The 21,311-nt window shown below is 43.2% G+C and overlaps 1 protein-coding gene across 1 annotated transcript; it reads right to left on the reverse strand.

Annotated features, from left to right (window-relative positions):
* Positions 1-20,178: 20,178 nt before the first annotated feature.
* Positions 20,179-20,811, reverse strand: LOC146870149 (olfactory receptor class A-like protein 1). Its single transcript, XM_085641288.1, has one exon. The coding sequence runs from the start codon at positions 20,809-20,811 to the stop codon at positions 20,179-20,181; it is 633 nt and encodes a 210-aa protein (XP_085497414.1).
* Positions 20,812-21,311: the final 500 nt, after the last annotated feature.

Raw genomic sequence — 21,311 nt, forward strand, 5'->3', positions numbered from 1 at the left:
GGGGCTCTTCATGGCCTCTTTCATCCATGTCTTTTCAAAGTCATTTCCAAAAATAAAACAAATACGTTTGAGGATCTGTCTGAGCTCAGAAGATTCATAAACCCTCCTATAACAAATGCTATGGATACAGCTGGTCCCTCTAATGACTTTTGTAATGTTTATATTAATTCTCAATATTGTTTGTCTTGATAAGATGTTTTTTCTGGAGTCATTTGCCTGCTTATTTCCTTTTATCTCTCCTTACAGGTATTCAAGATTTCTAGGCTTGTCCGCTTTAGTTTCATTCCGTTGTTGGTGTGTGGCCCTTGTCGTATGTAACATCTTCATCTGTGTTGTCACCACCCCAATTTTCTTATTATTATATAGTATGGTATTAGTTTTCAGTTGTCAGTTTTTGACATGTACTGTCTCCTTTTGTCCTTTCTCACGTTTCCTTTTCTTGTATTTCTCTCCTCCCTTTTTCTTTCCCTTATTCCAAACAATATACATTTCTCTCTACATGGTACTTCTTTTGTTCCTTACGCTCTTTTATTTATAATTTGTAATTATTTTACAGTTTGGAAAGGCCTCTTTAGTCCTTCATATCTGTTATTGAAGGCAGCTGCCTTATTGTCACATTTTTGATTGATTAACAGTTTTTAATGTCTATACCCCAATGACAAATAGACTATGGGCCTGATTACGATCTTGGCAGATGGGGTACTCCATCACAAACGTGACAGATATTCCGTCCACCAAATTACAAGTTCTATAGGATATAATGGAATTGTAATTTGGCAGACCGGATACCCAACACTTTTGTGATGGAGTAACCCTGTCTGCCAAGATCATAATCAAGCCCTTTAATTTGTGACCCTCAATATCACAAAAATGTTTCCAATATAATTATATTTATTTAATCTTGGAAGATGCCTCAACCAAATTGTGGGCTAATTTCTTGAAAGACACTCTTCAGTCATGTTTCCCCCTCATAGAATGCATAAACAATTTCACTCCACTATTTCCCACAGTGCTTTAAGTGACTTATGAAGACTATGTAATCCCAATTCAAAAGACTGTACTTTTTATTCCAACATACATGGTTCACTCACTAGATTAGATCACATTTTTGTTTCTAAACCTTTATCTCAAAATAGCATTCAATCTAATATTGGCCCTACCTTACACTCAGATCATGCCATGATAATCACAGATTTGGACTTGGTTCCCCCTAAACCTCATCTACATAGATGGAGGTTCAACATTTCCATATTAAAATACACTCAATTCTCCTTGCCCTTTGTTTCATTTGCCTCTGACTTCTTTTTGATTAATTATTCTCCTAGCACTTCCCCATAACTTTTATGGGACACCTTTAAAGCTACTCCATGTTCAATTTCAATTTATTGTTTGATTAATTAAAATCATTACAATTCCCCATCCCTATATACTTAAAAAACATGGTAAAAATTACATTACATTTAAAAAAAGTGCGATTGCTTTACATTAAATTCATTTACAGAAATTCCTACTTATTTTTTTTTTTTTTTAAACTTCTTTTTATTAGTTTACAGTTAGATCCATAACATTCCAAACAGTATTACGAGCATAGTACATCATGACAATGACATGGCTGCCACCTCCACCTTATACCTCCTGAGCAGACATTCTAGACATAGTTAGTCATCCCATACCATTGATAACAGTTTATGCATTGCACATTTCTCTCGCACCTCTGAGGGGCCCATGTACCCCTATGCCCCGCACATCACAGCAAACAAAGTCTTTAAGGCGTAGCCTCCGCGTCCGGGGACATGCACCCCTGTCTCTCCGATAATAAATAGCATGTCAATGGGGCCCATATATCTCTGGGCCTAGAGGCCACTGGCAGTTGTTCAGCATAAGTGGTTAATCGTTCCTGACAGATCACTAAGCCCGCCAGCCATGTCTTATACTTGGGCGCCCGCCCCCTTCCCCAGTGACAGGCCACCCGTCGTTTGGCCATAAGCAAGGCGAGAGCAATGTATTTACGGTGCACTGCCGGCACCGATTTTACATAGCCAAGTAGTGCCATCAGCGGCGTGGGTTCGTAATGTATGTTTGTCATTAGCGCCAGCGCAGTGAAAACTTGCTCCCAATAGTGATGTACCTCAGAACAGTCCCACGCTAGATGGAGAAAATCCGCACCAGGAGCATGACACCTGTCGCACCTGTCCGAGTCCCTCAACTTGAATCTATGCATCTTGACTTGGGTATAATATAATCTATGGAGAAACTTATAGTGGAGTATACGAAGTCTGCTACTGGCCGAGATCCTCTCTGTTTGCAATATTCCCATTGTTCATTTGTTAAATCAAATCACAGTTCCTCACACCAGCGCCTTCGCGAGGGCGTACTTGACCCTACACTCTGCTCATGCACCGACCTGTATATCTGGGATACGAGACGTTTATTTGTAGTATTTTTCAGCATTACGTGAAGTGCGGTGCCGCCGGAAATTCCGGAACCATCGCCCGGATCCCCTGTCGTAAGCGTATATATAAGAAGACATCCAACGGCGTCTGTGGCAACCCTTTAAAAATATGTTCAAGGGACCGGAAACGTCCCTTATGAAAGAGGTCTCCCCAATTAGCCACATTAGTACGTCGCTGAAAATGTCGAAAAACTGTCTCCTGGAGCAGGGGCATACTCGGGTGATAACAAAGAGGCAATAAAGGAGAGTAGAGCAGCTTCGCACCCTGACGGCGTCCTATGCGCTGCCAAGCCCTGGCGGTGCTGGTGATCGTGGTCGGGTCTCTGTGTCTAGGCGCAATCGGGTCATGTATCACTCCCTCCAATGGTGTAGGGTGTGCAAGCCAGTGCTCAGCCGCCACTAGCGGAATGTATCTCGGCTGTTTCACCCAGAACCATGCATAGTGAGCCTGCGCATTAAGGTAATAGAGTTCGAAGTGTGGTATGCCAAACCCACCCTGCGCATATGGCCTTATAAGTATTTCCCATTGCAGCCTGGGCTGCTTTCCTCCCCACACTAGACGCGTCAGCTCCGATCTCAATGTCTTGAAAAAAAATAGCCCCGGATAATACGGGATGTTTAAAAACAAATATAGTAGCTGCGGCAGTATTACCATTTTAATAAGGGAGGCCCTCCCTGCCATGGAGAGGGGAAGCGCTATCCAGCGAGTAATATTCTCCGATATGCGGGCCATCACAGTTCCATAATTTAAGCGTATCAGTTCCTCCCTATCTTTGGTGATTCGAATACCCAGATACCGTATATCATCCTCGCACCACTCTAAAGGGAAGTCCAGCGGGAAACGTGTCGTCGCCGCTGTCAGCGGAAAAAAACAAGACTTTCCCCAGTTAATTTGGACTCCCGACAGCCCCCCAAATGTTATGAATTCTCTCAGCACTGGATTCAAGTTCTGTTACGGGTCACGTATATATAGTGTGATATCGTCTGCGTACAGTGACACGAGGATCTGCCGCATATTGCATCTCAGAGCCCTGTCGTTATGGTGCTGTCTCAGTTTTGCCACCAGGGGCTCCACTGCCAGAGCAAACAATAAAGGGGATAGAGGGCATCCCTGCCGGGTGCCCCTGGTGACCGGGAAGGCAGGTGAGGCATAGCCGTTGATAAGCACCTTGGCCACTAGCATGTTGTATAATAGTTTAATCCAAGATAAGAAAAGGGGTGGAAAGCCCATCCGCAGCAGCACTCCAAAAATGTAGTCCCATTCAAGGGAATCAAATGTCTTAGTGGCATCTAAAAAAAACGCAGCTAACGGTAAGTCGGGCGATACATTGTTCAGGACAGCAAAAGGCGTTCTCAGATTGTGCGAGGTGGCTCTGCCTGGCACAAAACCCGATTGGTCCGGGAGAACCAGGTTCTCCATTAGTAGGCTTAGACGTGTAGCGATAAGTTTAGCCAAAATTTTGGCATCACAGTTGAGGAGAGAGAGCGGCCTGTAGGAGTCGCATTGCCGGGGGGCCTTCCCAGGCTTCAAAAGAGAGACGATAATAGCATCCCTCATAGAAGAGGGCAATCTACCCTCCTCAAGAGATTCCTCATATACCTCACGTAATATAGGAGCCATTAGTTCAATATATGTTTTATAGAATTCTATTGGAAAGCCGTCCGATCCTGTGGCCTTCCCGGATTGCATACTCATGATCACTTCCCTGACCTCGTCTAGTTCAAACGGAGCGCATAAGAATTCCCGTTGTCTATCGCTCAGCCAGCCAAGCGCCACGTCCCCCCAAAAATAATCCAGGTCCAAGTCATTCCTCCCCCTCGTGGTATATAATTGCTGATAATGCTGCGTAAATGTCTCCCGAATGCGGTCGCTATCCCAGTAAACTGTGCCATCCTCATCCTCCAATTCCGTAACATAACCAGAATGTCCGTCTGACCATCTGTGCCAAAGCCCTGCCAGGTCTGTCCCCCTCCCCGTAGCATCTTGCTACCCAGTGTTTGCCCCGAAACCGGGCCTCCCTCTGTGCCATATCCATGTATTCCGTGAGTGTCTCCCTAAACTGGAGCTGGGTATCGGTATGCGGGTCTCGGGCAAGCTGAATTTCCAGGGACCGAAGTCTACCCTCCAATGTGTTTAGTGTACGAAGTATGTCCTTCAACAGTCCAGCACCTTTGGCGATGCAGAAACCCCTGATCGTGGCCTTAAACGCCTCCCAGATAGCCTCCACGCTAATCAATGAACCCTTGTTTCGAGCAAAAAACTCCTCTATCTCATCGCGCAGCTCAGTCTGGAATACCGTATCTAGCAAGACAGTCGCATGCATGCGCCACACCCCGCGAGGCACACGTAATGCTGACGAAGCCAGTGTGAGTATGACGGGGGCATGATCAGAGTAGGTGTGGGCCAAATGCTGCACCTGCACTATCGCAGGCGCCACCCCTCTGGACACCAACCAGTAGTCCAGGTGCGCCCAAGACGCAGCCTGTGCCGTGAAGTGCGTCCCCTCTCTATCATGTGGATGGGTGTGTCGCCATGCGTCAATTAGATGATAAGCTTCTACGGTGTCCTGAAGAACAGTCCGCGCCCTAGTGTAGTGGTGCGGAGATGAATGTGATCTATCCATACTGGGATCATACACTACATTAAAGTCCCCTCCCCAAATTATGTGACTAGAGCCTATATCAAATATCCTTGCCCAAAGCGAGGTGAAAAAGTCAGGTGCATCTACATTTGGGCTGTAGCAACAGGCGAGTGTGACTGAAGCCGATCCCAATCTCCCCCACGCCAGACAATATCGCCCCTGCGTGTCACTAGAGGTTCCAGCCAAGTGAAACAGTACCTGCTTTTTAATAAGAATTGCCACCCCTCGCGCATATGTGGAGTAGGAGGAGAAGATTCTATATTCTGCCCATCTGCGCGCAAACTGGCTCGGGCGCTGAGGCGCCAGATGCGTTTCCTGTAGCATGGCAATGTGCACTTTGTGTCTATCCAGATATGCTAATATTTGTCTTTTCTTCCGGGGGTCCCCCATGCCCCTGATATTCCATGTGATGACATTTAACTTCCCGGGATTACACTCCATCATAATTCAGGACAGTCCTTCCTACCCAGGGCAGCTTTTACTAAGTTGACAGCCATGCTCAGCTCACCATCCGTCTGCATTTTCTGAGAACGCATACCATGCTCATAGTCCAAATTATCTGAATAACACTCCAATTTCTCCAACGGGAGGTCTTGTGTAAAAAAGAACTTAAGAACAACCCCGCCCATCCTACTCCTACCCACCCCCTCCCACTGAAGCAACCCCAACCTGCCAGCATTAGTCTCCCTCCCAGCCCTCCATAATCCCCCTGCGCCCAAACAAAAAAAAACCAGCCCCACATACAACCAATAATAAACTTTCCCCGGGGTACGCCCGTAGGGGGACATTGCCAGAGGGCAGCACAGGTACCTCCCTCCTGCAGAGCCCATCGCGGGGGGCCATTCCAGGCTCGTGCAGGTGGAGGGCGCCCGGTGGAGCATAGATAGTGCTCCAGAAAGAAACGCCCCGCCCGAGGAATAGGCAAGGGATAGGCACACAAAACAACCCAAAGTCAGGTCTCTGCCGGAGAGATCCCTCCCTCATATAGCGTACTAGTCGTTCTCCGCACAAGGCATCGATATGACCTTCAAATTACTGTTCTCATTAGGCCTCTCCTTCTCTGACCTGCGAGGGACGCTGCTGTGCGTCTCCGCCGCCCTTTAAGCGGTTTCCACGCTTTAGTCTCTTGAGGTAATCCTCCACCTGTTGCGGCTTAGTAAAAAAATGTTGGTTACCCTGGTGTGTCACTCGAAGTCGTGCCGGATAGAGTAGTGCATAGTCAATCTGTGCATTTCGCAGCTTAGCCTTCACCGCCATAAACTTGCGACGCTCCTCCTGGACCAGCGGCGTGAAGTCTGGGAAGATAGTAAATGTGTTCCCTTCGAAAGATAAGGATTGCTTGTTTCTCGCCGCCCTGAGAGCCACGTCCCTGTCTCTGTAGTTCAGTAGGCGCGCTATAATAGGTCTCGGAATGCTGCCGGGAGGAGGGCGAGGTCCCAGGGGCCGATGAGCACGTTCCACTATGAACTGCGCGGAAAAGGACTCAGCGCCAATTGCAGACACCAGCATTTTCTCCACATATTTTTCCATTTTTCTGATGTTTGTGGACTCTGGAATACCAAGTACGCGAATGTTATTGCGCCGGCTGCGCGCTTCTAAATCCTCGTTTTTTGCTGCAATAATTTTGAGGAGCTTGTCCATGTTGGCTAGTTGCGTCGCATGGCTGGACGTCGAGTCCTCCGCTACCGAGATTCGCCGCTCCGCCTCCTTTAGGCAATCATCGTGGCCCTCCAATTTGTGTGCTATGGCATCCATCCGGGTTGACATTTTATCCACCTTGTCAACAATGGTGGCGAACCCCTAGAAATTCCTACTTATGGAAACATTCACATAGCTGCCTATTTAGCGACGAAATTGCACTCCGGAGGGGGGTACAAATTAAATTAAACAATGTAAATAAGAATATAGAGACTCCTTGAAAGAGAGAAGTATTTTGATACTGCCCCAATGTTAAAGACTTTGATGGTCTTTGCTGTCTGTTTGCAGCCGGCAACAGGACATAATCCAGGTTACTGTCCACTTAATTATAATGATGGGATGACTATAAGGAGATGACTACAATCCAAATTGCTCGCCGTCAGCTTGATGTAAAAGTCTTCTGACCATTGTCATATATTTGACGCCCCGGCAGGCCAAGATAATGGACGCGCCCTCCAGCCAGCGTATTACCGCTTGCCTGCTCGAGCGAATGTCCAGGACGTTAAAAATACATTTTAAGCACTGTCTCCTTTGGGGCAAAACAGCTGGGCAGGCACATAATAAGTGGATTAAAGATACTGATTTATAACCACATAGTCGACAGTTCTCGGATAAAAAAGGCTTTTTCCAGATTGGATACAGGTCTTTTGAATCGTGCACACCCATTCTGAAGTTTGTAAAACTCTTTTTTAGCTGCAGGCTGAAGTGAGCAGATAAATAGGCTTGAGGCCTTTAGGGTTTGTACGAGTTGATGACTGTCCACCCGTGCCGGCGCTTGCTGAGATCTCTTTTGTCTGCCAGCAGGGATTTCCTTTTTGCTGCAACATTTGCAGCTTTGCTGAAACTTTCTTTGTCATCCCCGTTTTCCCATGCAGTTTGTAATTCCAGCACATCCAGAGATGCTTTCAGGAAGCTGCCCCATGAGATCGGTATTTCAGAATTTATCTGGTCGCTAATTTCGTCCCAACATAATCTGTTCATAGACTCTGGGTTAGAGGAGCGAAATTTGTGACACAGTTTAACAAACCCGCTCATTCCCCGGAATTTTTGGTGCTGGAGACCAAATTCCAGACGGACCTGAGAGGGAGATGCAGATTTTGGCAACTCAAAGACGGCCTTGTAAATCCTTGTCTGGAGCTCGTTTAGTATGTTCGCTTCCTTGCCGCACCAGGTGGCTAAACCATACGATAAACTGGGCTGGATTTGTGCAGCCATTATTTTTTAACAGATGAATGTAATTCGGGCAGTCGTTTTTTTTGCGTAGAAGCTTATACGCGTAAATTAATGATTGGGCTTTAGCTTTGAGAGCCAGTTTATGATCTTTATAAGAGGCATTTTGCCCAATTATTACGCCAAGATATTTATAAGAGCGCTGTACTTCCACTGTTGCCCCGTTTACCGACCATTTACATTTTGCTTTTTTATGATCCACTAAACAAATGATTTTTGGTTTTTCTTTATTTAACTCGAGTTGTTCCTGCTCCAGGTAGGTTGCTAGATTGTTTATTGATCTCTGTAAGCCAATTGGGGTTTGGCTTAGCAATACAATGTCATCTGCATATTGTAAAATGGCGACTGACTCGTTGGCCATTTTGGGAGGATGACAATCGGCTTTTTCAAGGTGCGGTGTGATGTCTGAAAGAAACAAATTAAAAAGACTAGGAGCTAGAACGCATCCTTGTTTCAAGCCTTGCTGCGTATGGATGCTTGAGGTTGTACTGTATCCGTCGCCCAACTTAACTCTGGCCCAAGTGTCCGAGTATAAGGTGGTTATGGCATTAAGGATTATGCTTGGCAGGCCCCAAGCCGTAAGTTTCTTCCAAAGATGACCCCTGTTAACTCGATCAAAGGCGGCTTTAATATCCACAAAACATGCAAATTATCGTGATTTCTTTTTTTGCGCCTTTTCAATTAAAAGTGCTAGAATTGTCAAGTTGGTTAAGGTGCCCATCCCTTGCCTAAAGCCCGTCTGGAATTTGGGGATTTTGTTCTTCTCCTCCATCCAATCTTGAAGCTGGACCAGCAGGTAAGAAGCATAGAGCTTGGCCTCCATGTCTATCAATGAGATCAATCTATAATTGCCTGGATTGCGGTAGTCACCCTTTTTAAATATGGGGTGGATAATGTTCCCTTTCCAGGAAACTGGGACATTAGATCGTATATAGATCTCATTGAAGACGGGGGTAAGATGGACGGACCAAAAGGCTGGATCGCTCTTAAAAATAGCGTTTGGAAGGCCAACTCCATGTGGTTTTATCACTGAACATTTAGCAAAGAAGAATAAGGCTTGTGTCAAAGGACACAAATCTTTCATTAAAAATTAAAAATTTAGAACATAAATACTATGCTTCCAAATCAAATTGTGATCTCTAAAGTCTCCTGAAAGCCAAACTACAATTTTAGAAACTTTCTACTAATGAGTCTTCATCAATCTTGTTGGGAACTAGTGCTTAGTATTACGGTGGCCAGAATAAAGTGGGTGCGTTATTAGCTAACTATCTTAAGGTTAAAAAGAAATGATTTAAGAGAGACTCTTTGATTAATTCATAGGGAGTTCCTCTGTCAAAGTATAAAGATATCTTGGAGTAATTTACTAACTTCTATAAATCTTTATATACTCCTTAATCTCTAGTACGTACAACCCACATTGATTCTTATCTGCAGAGTACTATTAAACCCATTCCCGCTAATTTTGATTTCAATTCTTAAGAAATAGATATCCCCTTGTTAGACATTTCACTAGCACTTAAGCCACTGAGAAAGGGCAAATCGCCTAGCCCAGATGGATTTCCAACATTGTTTTACCTCGCTTATTACAACTGTTTAAATTTTTTTGCCACAGTTGAATTCATCTCATGGACTTTTCAAAAAGTCACAAATTGTCATAGACATATAGATGGCAAGGACCCAATTCATTGTAAACATAATTGACCTATTTCTCTAGTCAATGTGGATTAAAAATTGTTTGCAAAAATGTTAGCAACTCGAATCAAATCCTTCCTTCCACATCTTCTTGGTAAAGAACAATCAGGTTTCATTAAAAAACCAGTTAGCGTCAGAAAATACTCGTTTATTTTATAATGTTTTAAGTAAAGCTCCTTTTCTTACATATGGACTGACAGCAATAACCATTGTTGCAGAGAACGTTTTTGATAGGATTAACTGGGATATTATGCTGAAACCCTTATCTTGCCAAGGTTATGGTCCTAAGATTATTGTCCCCAATTTTGCTCTTATATCAACCCACAAAGACTTTGGTGTTGGTTAATGGTATGGTCTCTTCATATTTTCAGAGGGGTGTTCATTAGGGTTGTCCTCTTTCCCTATTATTATTTGTTTTAGCACTTGAACCCTTTCTATCCCACATTAGACATAACTAGTCCATTATGTGTTTTCAATACAGTGACCAATATTTAAAAATAGCAGCATATGCTGATGACCTTCTTCTTTTTATTTGTCATCCTAAGGAATATATACTGGCACTACTGAGATAAATTAATTAGGATAAGACTGAACTTCTCACCTTAAATAAATATACCACTAAACCGCCCTTTATTAAGGCAAATGTTCAGTGGGCACATTCCAGAATAAAATATTTAGGCATTTGGTTTACACATTCTGTTCAGGATTCTATCGCTATCAATTTCAAAGTGTGCATTATTCAAGTTGAAAATGTAATCTCATCATGGAACCCTTTATTTTTGTCCTTGTGGGGATGTCTAGACTCCATTTAAATGATGATTTCTCCCCTCTCACTATATATCATCTCTATGATACCTGTAAGTGTTCCCAAACCTACTTTTAAGAAAACAGACTCTCTAACTTTTTATGGAGGAATACAAAAGCTAGAATCTCTCTCTCTTTACTCAAAAAGTCTAAACTAGAAGGAGGTGTAAACTTTATGGATTTTAGTCGATATCATAAAGCATTTGGATTACGTCATGCTTTGCTCTGGATTTTTGAGTCTGATTCTCCATTCTATCCTATTTGGTTAGAAATTGAGAAAAAATTACTTCATCCTTTTACCCCATTGAAGATTCTGTCTTTCTCTTTTAAATCTTCTATTATTGCTTCTCCCCTTAGTTAAATACACTTGTGCCATGGTTTGATCCACCTATCCTCCTGCTGTTCTTTCCCAGACTACCTTCTTGGCCATGCCTATATGGTATAATAAGTAAATTAAAATACAAAATAGACCTATTTTCTGGAGATATTGGAGAGAGAAAGGATTATTTGGATATCACAGTTATTTGAAGGGAATTATTGTATCTTTTCCTCATTTCTGGCATATATTTCACTGTCCACAATCATTTCACACTCACTTGTCATTCCTTATAAACCCCATCCTAGATGTGATTTTCACTTTACACAATAGTTTACCCTCCGTACCTTTCATTTTTGATTTATTTAGACTCCTCCCTTCCTATCCCAAGGCTTCCATATTTTATAAGCTTCCTTCACCTCCGAATCCTATGCTGACCAAGTCCAAAACTGAACTCCTCTGGGAGCATAACGTAGGAATTACTTCGCTTATTCCATTTTGGAATAATATATGGTTATGAATTTATAAAATCTTCAGATCAGCTAGTACAATCAAACATTATGTTTTATTTGTCATAGACTTAATATTACTTCACTTAAATGTTCTACATTTTCTAAGGATAAGTGAACCCAATGTTGGTCTTGTCCTCTTTCCAATGGTGCCATTATGCATGTTATTTTGTTTCCCCAATACCTATCTTTTTGGCATACGGTTTGAGCCCAAATGAAACAAGTATTTGCGATATCTCAACCTTTTGACATTCTCAGTCCCTTTTTTGTCATTTTATCTAGTGATTATGTTATGTTATAGGAATATTGTAGAGCGCATGTTCACCATAAGGCAGTGGTCTTCAAACTTTTTGATGCCGAGACCCCCCCGTCAAAACTTTCTAAGCGTAAGGACCCCCTCCTGATAAAAATTTCTAGAACCTGGTACTCCTTATCATTGACAACCATAAATGTTCTCCAGAGAACCAGCCAATCTGTGGTTGCACCTCATTAGTGCCAGGCCACTTTAACACCCAAATATAGCAATAAGCAACAAGAAGGTGACCAGGGCAGCTTTACAAAGGGCCTTTGACTGAGAGGCAACATCTGTTGCTGCTTTTTAGTAACTTTTGAACCTTTTGCGTAAAATATAGTTTTTTTGTTAAAATCAACAGATTATGCAGCAGATGATGGATTATGTGGCAAATGCTAAAATTGCTGTACCCGCTATGGGCCCCCAATGTCCATCCCCGCTAGCCTTTTCATGGCGGGTGAACTGGCATTGAATGGCTGGTGGGAGCATCCTAATCCCTACGGCGATACCTGGTAGGCACTGCCACCATTTTAGGGATTGGGAGGCCCTCCGCCGCACAGGCGGCCTCAAGGAGCCTGTTGGATGTTTGACGGTCGGGCTTTCTGCACGCCTGCACACCGCTCGCCATCAAAATCTGGTGGGAGAAAAAGCTGCTTAGGATGGTGGGGAGACCCCCACCGAGAGCCTGTCGATGGCGCTCTCCCCGCCATCCTAATTAGCCCCCAAAATCGTAATTGGTGCTGTGGAGAATAGTAACCTGTGTATTTTAGTGTAATTAGTTCACAGCCCGTGACAGAAAGCACTGTGACTACGTAAGTCTTTATTTTATACTTGCATTAGACACAGTATAAGATCGACCACTACAAAATGCGCAAAATGTTTTACGATAAAATGGTGTTCACAAAATATAGGGCTTGTTTAAAAGCCCCTTGCGCTGCTGGTGTGTCATTTATTTATGATGCTATGGTTGCACAGAGTACAGACCCATATCTACGAGGCCACGCAAAGTCACTTTGCGTTACTTTTCATGGCCTCCTAGATATGGTGTAAGGCAACGAAGCACAAGCTACTGCAGTGCCTTACACTGCATCAGGGGGGCGCCCCATGGGCATTGTGGTGGGTTTTCCCATGCAACACCCATGGGTTTTGACACATACCCAGATTTACTACGATGTGTAAACCTGAGCATGCGTCAATACTGTATGCCGCCCCAGGGGGTGTGTAACGAGAAGAACTATATTTATTTCTCCTCAATTGTGCCCTCTTTCTATGTGCAGTAGTAGTATATAACAACAGGAGTATAACCCATAAACCAGGTTGAGATCTGGGTGAGTAAGTAAAGACTAACAACAATGTCTCAACTGGTTTCAATGAGGAAGACAAATTCATTGGCATGTACACGACATTGCAAGAAGAAGAGAGGGAGACTCCTACTTAGTTTTTACAAAGTGCTCATGGCATTATATATTTAGAAAACACAGTTTATACATGACAGTTCTAACAGCACTGTGGGCATCAATTGTGGTGGCAATCAAGAAGGTTAAGTGCACGTTGTGCTCGTGAGAAGGAGAATAACAGCGCAAGTGACTAGTGCAGAACACAGCGGGGGCGCAAAGTGCAAAGTGATCAAAGGCTATATACAGTGATCAATGGTTCTGTCTAAATAATTGTATACAATGACTATACAAGATTTTTGATTTTGAAGAACCAGAGTGAAAGCTGCGCCGTAAGTTGCGCTGGGAAACAGGTCGACGGCGTTTCGGTCCTATTCATTCAGGACCATCATCAGGACCGGATTGCCAATATTTAAAGCGTGCTGTTGGACAAAAGAAAAAGACATTCAGGGAAAGGACCTGGGGAAGTGAGCGCAGAGGTGCAGGTAAGGCCAGGGCAATCAGGCCTACCTGTAGAAGATGGGAGCTCGCTGGCAAGTAGAGGATGAATCAACTAGTGCCGGCGTGTGAGAGTCACGGCACGGATAAAGCGTATTGTGGGAACCATCTGCGCGAGGTGGGGGTTGATACCGTAAGGGGAGAGCGAGCACGCATGGGGAAGAAGGCGGGTAGACTCACTTGCAAGGAGGCCAGGTATCAGCGAGGCTGAGCAGGGCCTGGTAGTAGTGCAGCGTGAGATCTGCTGGATTCAAAGGGATAAGGCTGATCACAAGGGTTCTAAAAAATCTTGGTTTTGATAGTGGTGAGATAAAAAAATTCAAAAGACCCCTTCTGCAGCTGAGTATTGGATAAGACCTCATATCCAGAGGTTCAGTTGGGCATTTTGACCCTCTCTTCTCTGTCTCTCGAGAAGTGTGGCTCAATGATTAGAGCGGCAGACCCTGATGCAGAGGTCTAGCCCAGGACCAGGGTTCAATTCCCTGTCTTGGCGGGTCTTGGGATCAAAAATTCCACGGACCTGATAATTCTCGCCTCGGTGCCATTCCAATCATGGAGTCCCACTCTGCAACTCTGGGCAATAGCTTGCTTAATCTCCACAATGGCCCCCACAACGCTAAGGATGCCTGGCCTCCACCTTGGGGGTGCCCAGGAGTGGACGCCTCACAGGGAAAGCCAGGATGGGTTCCACAGCGGTATTCGTACAAGTGCCTTGAGACCCTTGCGGGTGAGTAGGGCACTATACAAGTATCAATTTTATTTATAAATATATGTAATGTAGTTTTATATAGCACAAACAATGCCCAAAGGCATCGGGGTACCAGATTACATTGCATGAGGCAGTTTATATGAGAACCAGATTGCATTGCAAATGGTCAGATGTATTTTATTTTAGGCACAGGAGATTAAGTGATTTGCCCAGAGCCAATGCAGGGACTTGAACATTGTTCTACAGATCCAAAATTGGCAGCACTGGCCATTAGGCTACATCCATATACCTATTTGTATGTGTAAAAGTCATACACAAGTTGGATGATTGAGTATGATCACATGTGTTGAGCGAATTTTTATTGTAAAATAGTAAAAAATGATGGTAGGTTCATCCAGTCTTGCTTAAGAGAACTTTTTTTTTTGTGGAGTTTTATAGCACTAACAAGACCCAGAGGTATCAGAGCGCTTTACATGAGCACCAGTTACGTTACATATAGAGGCATTCATTTTTGTTAGGCACGGGCAGATTAAGTGATTTGCCCAGAATCACAGAATTTTGAGCGTCCCTGCCGAGACTCGAACACGGTTCCCCAGCTCCGAGGTCGACCTAGCCATTAGGGCACACTCCCCAATACTTGCAAGGGTGTGTTTCCATCACACTCCAGACTTACCTAAAACTATTTTCATTTTTGCTTTCCTAATTGCTGATATATTGTGAAATATCTATAGAAATTAATTTGTAGTTATTAAATGTTTTGTTCTGTGTTACAAAAAAATACATCATACAGCCTTTCCTCTTACACTCCCTATAACCCAGCAGGAATGTCACATAGGTCACTTTAAAAACTCCTCCCACTTTGCAGTCAGAAAAGAAAAGCGAACACCAATCCCATATTAAAAGAATCAGCAGTACTTTGCCAGAAGACATAGTCTGACATTTGACTTCTGCCTTTGAAGCACAGCAAATGTGACAAGATAAACACAAAATGTAAAGGCATCTTTATTTTTTTCTCTTTTGTGACTCACCAGAAATCGGCTCGCATCCCATCAGTGGGTCACGACCCACATTTTGGAAAACGCTGCTCTAGTGATAGCCAACTGCTTATTAAGGACTAAGTTACAGCATACAATCACTTGCTGCTCCGAGTTCTTCTACCTGTCAAAGGTCCCCTTTACAGACAGACAATAAAATGCAATAATGTTTACTATCAGGGCTAAGGATAAGGGAGTTCTGAAAGTGAGTTGTGCAGCACCCCTGCTGGGCTAGAACACCTCCCTCACAAAGTCAATCATGTAAACAAATGGCTGATTCAATATTTTGCAAGAGGACGTGTGCGTGAAAAATTGGGTGTTCAGTTGAGGGGGTGAATACCAGCGGTGGGCGGAATTTGCAAAATGGCAAAAAATCTCCGCATACACGCAAAATTTCGTGTGCTCGTGGAGAGTTTGGGCTGATTAATGCATTACTGAATTTGAGCTTCAACAGGTGCACCTGCTTTATTTATATCTGTAAGTGCTTCCTGTTGAGGTTTAATTTTTGTGACAGGAGCATCGTGCCAGAATGAATCCTTCCCTGCATGTTTATCCAAGAAGATGCCACCGTTTTGTGCAATACCTCTACTCAACTGGAGTACTTTCTACTGGCTAATCAGTAAGTCCTACCTCGTTGGGTAAATGCATAGTCCGTTTCCTACACTACAGCTGCGTAAAGGGCCAGAAGAGTTGTCTCCAGTGACCATGTGTGCCTGTAACTTTGCCACCGTGCCGATGGGCGCCGGGGTCCCTTAAGTGAGCTGTCCATCATAGTGGGGAAAGGGCGGGAAGACGGTGCACACCGCTAGTGTGTGTGGGGCCAAACGGGCGGGGCTTCTAGGCCAGTTCACATGCCTCTTGTTTATAAAGGATCAGAGCAGGGTCTCTGAGGCAGACAAGGAGAAGGAACCGCCTTGTCACAGGAAGTACACGAGGATTGCGCTCAAGTAAATCAAGGATGCAAAGACCACCTGCAAGGATTACAGCTAACATTTCAGGCTGGAAATTGGGAGAACTGACATCTGCTTAACCACGCTCACGAATTCTACACGAGGATTGCACTCGAGAAAATGAAGGATGCAAACACCACCGGCAAGTATTACAGCTAACATTTCAGGGTGGAAATGGGGAGAACTGACATCTGCTTAACCACGCTCACAAATTCTACATGAGGATTGCGCTCGAGAAAATGAAGGATGCAAACACCACCGTCAAGGATTACAGCTAACATTTCAGAGTAGAAATGGGGAGAACTGACATCTGCTTAGCCACCACCACGCTCACGAATGGCAGAGTAATGCGTTCCAGAATTTGAGCTTCAAATCGGGCACCTGCTTTATTTATATCTGTAAGTGCTTCCTGTTGAGGTTTAGTGACAGGAGCATAGTGCCAGAATGAATCCTGCCCTGCATATTTCCGTTCCGCCGCGGATCGCGGAAGTTTCGACATTTTCGCGTTCCGCGCGGAACGTGAAAATGCCGAAGTTTCGCAAATTCCGCGAGCGGAATTGAATTTGTCGCCCACCCTTAGTGAATACCCATCTCAAGCAACAACCACAGTCCCTGCCAGGATGAACCACAAAAGTCACTAAATTAAACTGGGCTTTACTCTCTGGTAGCTTGGCACAAAAGCAATGAGGCTAAATTTAGAGTCAATCTAGAGTCAATGTGTAAAATATTTATGCATTTATTTCCAACAAGATGAGGGAAAGGGTTGTAACAATAAGAGCTACTCCTATTCGACTTAGAAATGATAAAATAAACACTAGAAGGAGTATACCCCGGAGAAATATGAAATGAAATCATCGAGGTGCAAAAAGGAATTTTTTTTAATTTCTCCTGGGTATACTCCTTCTAGTGTTTACTTTAAAATATTTATGCAGCACACAAACAATAAAGTGAAAACACAACACAAGAAAAATACCAAACCGTTTTAGAAAAATAGAGTAACATTTAATAATTAACATGAGCCAAAAAGACAAAAATCCAGTCAGTAGAACCAGAGATATGCAATTTTAAAGATTTAGGTAAGTATAGCGCTTATAAGCACAAAGCACTGTTTGTGGTTATCTGGTCATGCTAGGGAAAGTCACAAGTTCAGGCTGACTGCGATTGAGTGCAGGCTGGATACAGGGACCAGGTTTGTCCCTCTGTAAAAGTTGCCTTCTCAAAGTACGGCACAAAGAGTTCATTTCGTGGTGAAGAGGCCGCGAGGAGCAGGGAGAACTTCACAGATGGTCATTGCTGTATTGTGAAGTTCCTAAAGGGCATTGCAGACTGTCGTTGCTGGATCTTCACATTGGCAGTCACTGCAGACATTGAGATCTCGGCGCAAATGGGCTTTTTCACTGTAGCAAAGAACCCAAAACTTCAGGAATTCTCCTTTTTCTTCAGAGGAATGCACTCTGGTGCCAACCAAGGGCCCTGAACCTGGGCAGATGCCTCTTGGGGATCAGGGACTCACTTAGCAGAGGCCAGCAGGTTTCAGGCCAGTCCATATGCAGGTCCAGGCAGGTCTAAATGTAGCAAGTCAGCTAAACATTTGCAGGGAGGCCTCTGGAACTTGTTGCGTCCCTGTACAGGCGGTCAGTCATCTGACCCTTGGAGTCACTGTGCCTGGCATGAAGGAAGCAGGTCCAGTCTTCCTTCTCAGACATCAGGGCAGTCCTCTTGCAGCAGGGCAGACCCTCTTCTGTAGTATTCTCAGGTCCAGAAGAACTGAAGAGTTGGCCTGAAGGTCCAATATTTATACCTGGTGCCAGCTTTGAAATGGGAGAAACTTCTTGACTCCCCTCACATCCGGTTCTGGAATTCACTTTCTTTCCCTGCTCAGACCCCAGGATATCTTGGGTAACAAAAGGCTAGTGTGAAGTCCTTTGTGAGTGTGCTGAGGCAGCTCCTTGAAAAGTAAGTGGGGCTGTGAACAGCTCCACCCATCCCGTTCTGGTAGGCTGGTCCATCCAGCCAACATTTAGTCCCCCGATGGGTCACTGTCTGGGAGGAATACATAAATGCCAACTGCCAACCACATGTAGCCATGTGACCCAGAATACAGGATGCAGGCACCATATGGTTACGATAAGAAAATGGGAACGTTCTAAAAGAGACATTTTCAGAATTGTAACTTAAAATCCAACTTTACCATTAAAAAGGGTTTCAAATTACAATTAATTTGAGTGTAAATATGACATTCCTACCTGCTCTCAATCAAATGTTATCACCTAATAAATGTAATAGGGTAACCCAATGTAATCCTATGGTGAGGTAGGCATTGCAGTTGTGAAAAACAAATGTAAGAGTTTTCTACCAGGACATGAAAAACTTAAAAGTACATGTCCAATGTTTTACATACACTGTACTCTGCCCTAAGGGATATTTAGGGCCTACTCTAGGGCTACCTTATATGTATTCAAATGGAAGGTTTAGTCCTTGCGAAAGGTTTATTTTGCCAGGTCGAAATTGCAGTTTAAAACTGAACACATGAAGGCTTGATAGATGATTTTAAAGGGCGATTTAAGCGAGGGGGCATGGTAAGTGATGCAGGCCCACTAGTAGCATTTAATTTAAGATCCCTGGGTACATGTAGTACCACTTTACCAGGGACCTTTAAGTAAATTAGATGTGCTAATTGGCTGTAAGCCATTTTTACCATGTTTAAAGTAGTGAACACAAGCCTTTTAACACTGGTTAGCAGTGGTAAAGTCCACAGAGTTCTAAAGCCAACAAAAACAAACACAAGGCAAATGAGAAGAGAGAAGATAAAAGGTTTGAGGGAGAACCACACTAAAGCTGTTAGATCTAACAGTGTGTAAGTTTAAAGCTAGAATGATTCTGCTGCTTGTTCCCCCGACACACAAACCTCCTTGACCTTGGGGTCACTGTGGTATCCAAAGAAGATAGCTTGGTGATATTCATTGTCATGGAAGATTTCTGATTTGAAAGTGGGATAATAGCACTTGACTCTTCTCTAGAAACATGGTGCCTGCAAGAGGCCACCCCATTCTTCTGAATATTGATTAAAATGCCACCAAGATTCCTTTTTGTACAGAGAAAAGGGGGAGTGCATTATGGGCAAGGTATGTGCAGGTTGTAGTACTAATTTAATTACCAAAGATCTCAATGCGTGAGATGCATAGTTGCAGAAATGTGGCGTGGCTCTGGGACAACAAATGATTGACTCTTTTAATAAAGGAAATAATAAATAAAGTCAAATATGTATAGAAAAGTGATTCATGACAACTGTCTCAAATTTTAATCTTGTAATAAAAGGCCACAAGGTATTGATTTGGAAAGTAGTTAATGAATGAACACAGTCCCACCATTTTTGCCAAGACAGACACTTCTGAACTTCTGTATGATTGTGGGCTTGGCAGAATTGCCAGGTATTATAATCTGAAGATTTAACATTAAAAAAGGTAGAGGTCAATGTTTACTTTATATCTTTAAAGGTGTAGTCCATTTATTTGATATCCTTCATGTTCTCCTCTGATCTAACCCTCTAGTGTTAATGTCGTAAGACTGTTAGGAAAATGGAGCCCAACCTAATTAAACAAGAGATTTGTAACATCTAGAAAAATTAAATAGATTAAAGTTTTTATGGGGAAACATAAACAACTGTTGCTTTAGCTCTTTTGGTTTTTTCAAACAATAAGTACACTGCTATATTTTTAATTTTGTTGTTGCAAAGGAGGAGAATAATGGGAAATGCAGAGCCATAACACATGGTGAAAAAAACACGGATATCGGACAGCATAGTGAGGTTCTCATTGGACGCAGTTTGGTACAGCCTGAGTGCATTGTCAATTCCAAAGAAAATGGTGTAGCAGGAGACCAGTAGCACTACACTCTGTGACGCTTGAGACTCAGCACCTGTCTGGCTTTGGCTAGGGCCTCTGACACCTTACATTTTCTACCTGTGCTTATAAAGGATCAGCAAGATTTGGCAGCTGGCTAGTATCATCACAACCACAAGGAAAAGATCCAAGGTCACTGTGGCATAGCCTTTGGCTTCAAAGGACAGCTTTCCCGGGTAAACTATAATGCAAAAACCTGGATTGAATACATATTTCATGTCTGTTAAATTGTATGGGTTGGTTGCATAAACTGTTGCATCTATATTGACTGCTATATTTGTTACATATAGGATCGCTGTGACTGGGTTAACACATCTGTGAATCTTTTGCTTCTCACTTACATTTCTTTTGGTTCCACTAAGGATGGCACACTGGAAGCACCTCAGTAGACTAGTCAACCCTACAGATATTCCTCTAGATGTCCTGAAGGCCAAGGTTGTGACCTTGCAGCTGGCATCGTCAAAGAAGTTTTTTAGTCCAAACTTGAAGAGCACAACTGGGAGTGTGCGGGTTAGGTACACAATGACATTTGCCGCAGCCAGCTGGGAGAAGTTGACCTCTGAGGTTGTGTGCTTGCCTTCCTGGTAGGCAGCAAGGAAAATGAAAAACAGGATGATGATGTTACCCACGATGCCAGTGAATGTCACAATAAAGTATAATGTCCCTTGAACAATGTCATAGAATTCCATATGTGCAAGAAGAGATAGTATGACAAATGCATCTGAGAATATAAAACCTGGCAAAATATAATAAAATAATTAGTATATTTTAGGAAGAAGTTAATGCATTCATGTCTTTAAATATTATGGTTCTTTTTATTTTTTTCTTAGACAATAGAAAGTTCAAATGCATACATATTCTTTTTAAATTAAAAAGACTAAAAGCCACTGGTACATGATTCAAAGTTTACAATAAATGCTATTATACAATAATTATTCTTTTTTGCATTCTTAAACAACTATTGGTCTTACCGTCAAATGCTTTCGGGGACTCCCAATTACGTGCAACGATCCATACACTGATAAGGTGAATATTCTAAATAAAAGCATACAATATATCAGGCTCACAATTGAGAAAAAGTCAGGGGAGGAGGGATTAGCATCCAGCCATGCTGTAGCAATACAAACCATATGCAATTATTATGTCTACAAACATTGCTTTATAAGATGAGGCTAGATCAACAGATATG

This window comes from Triturus cristatus, chromosome 1_1 (assembly GCF_964204655.1).
Source record: "Triturus cristatus chromosome 1_1, aTriCri1.1, whole genome shotgun sequence".
NCBI lineage: Eukaryota > Metazoa > Chordata > Amphibia > Caudata > Salamandridae > Triturus > Triturus cristatus.

What these genes read in the sequence shown, in the direction of transcription:
- LOC146870149 (XM_085641288.1), bottom strand. Translation starts at nt 20,811, where the DNA reads ATGGAATTCTATGACATTGTTCAAGGGACATTATACTTTATTGTGACA.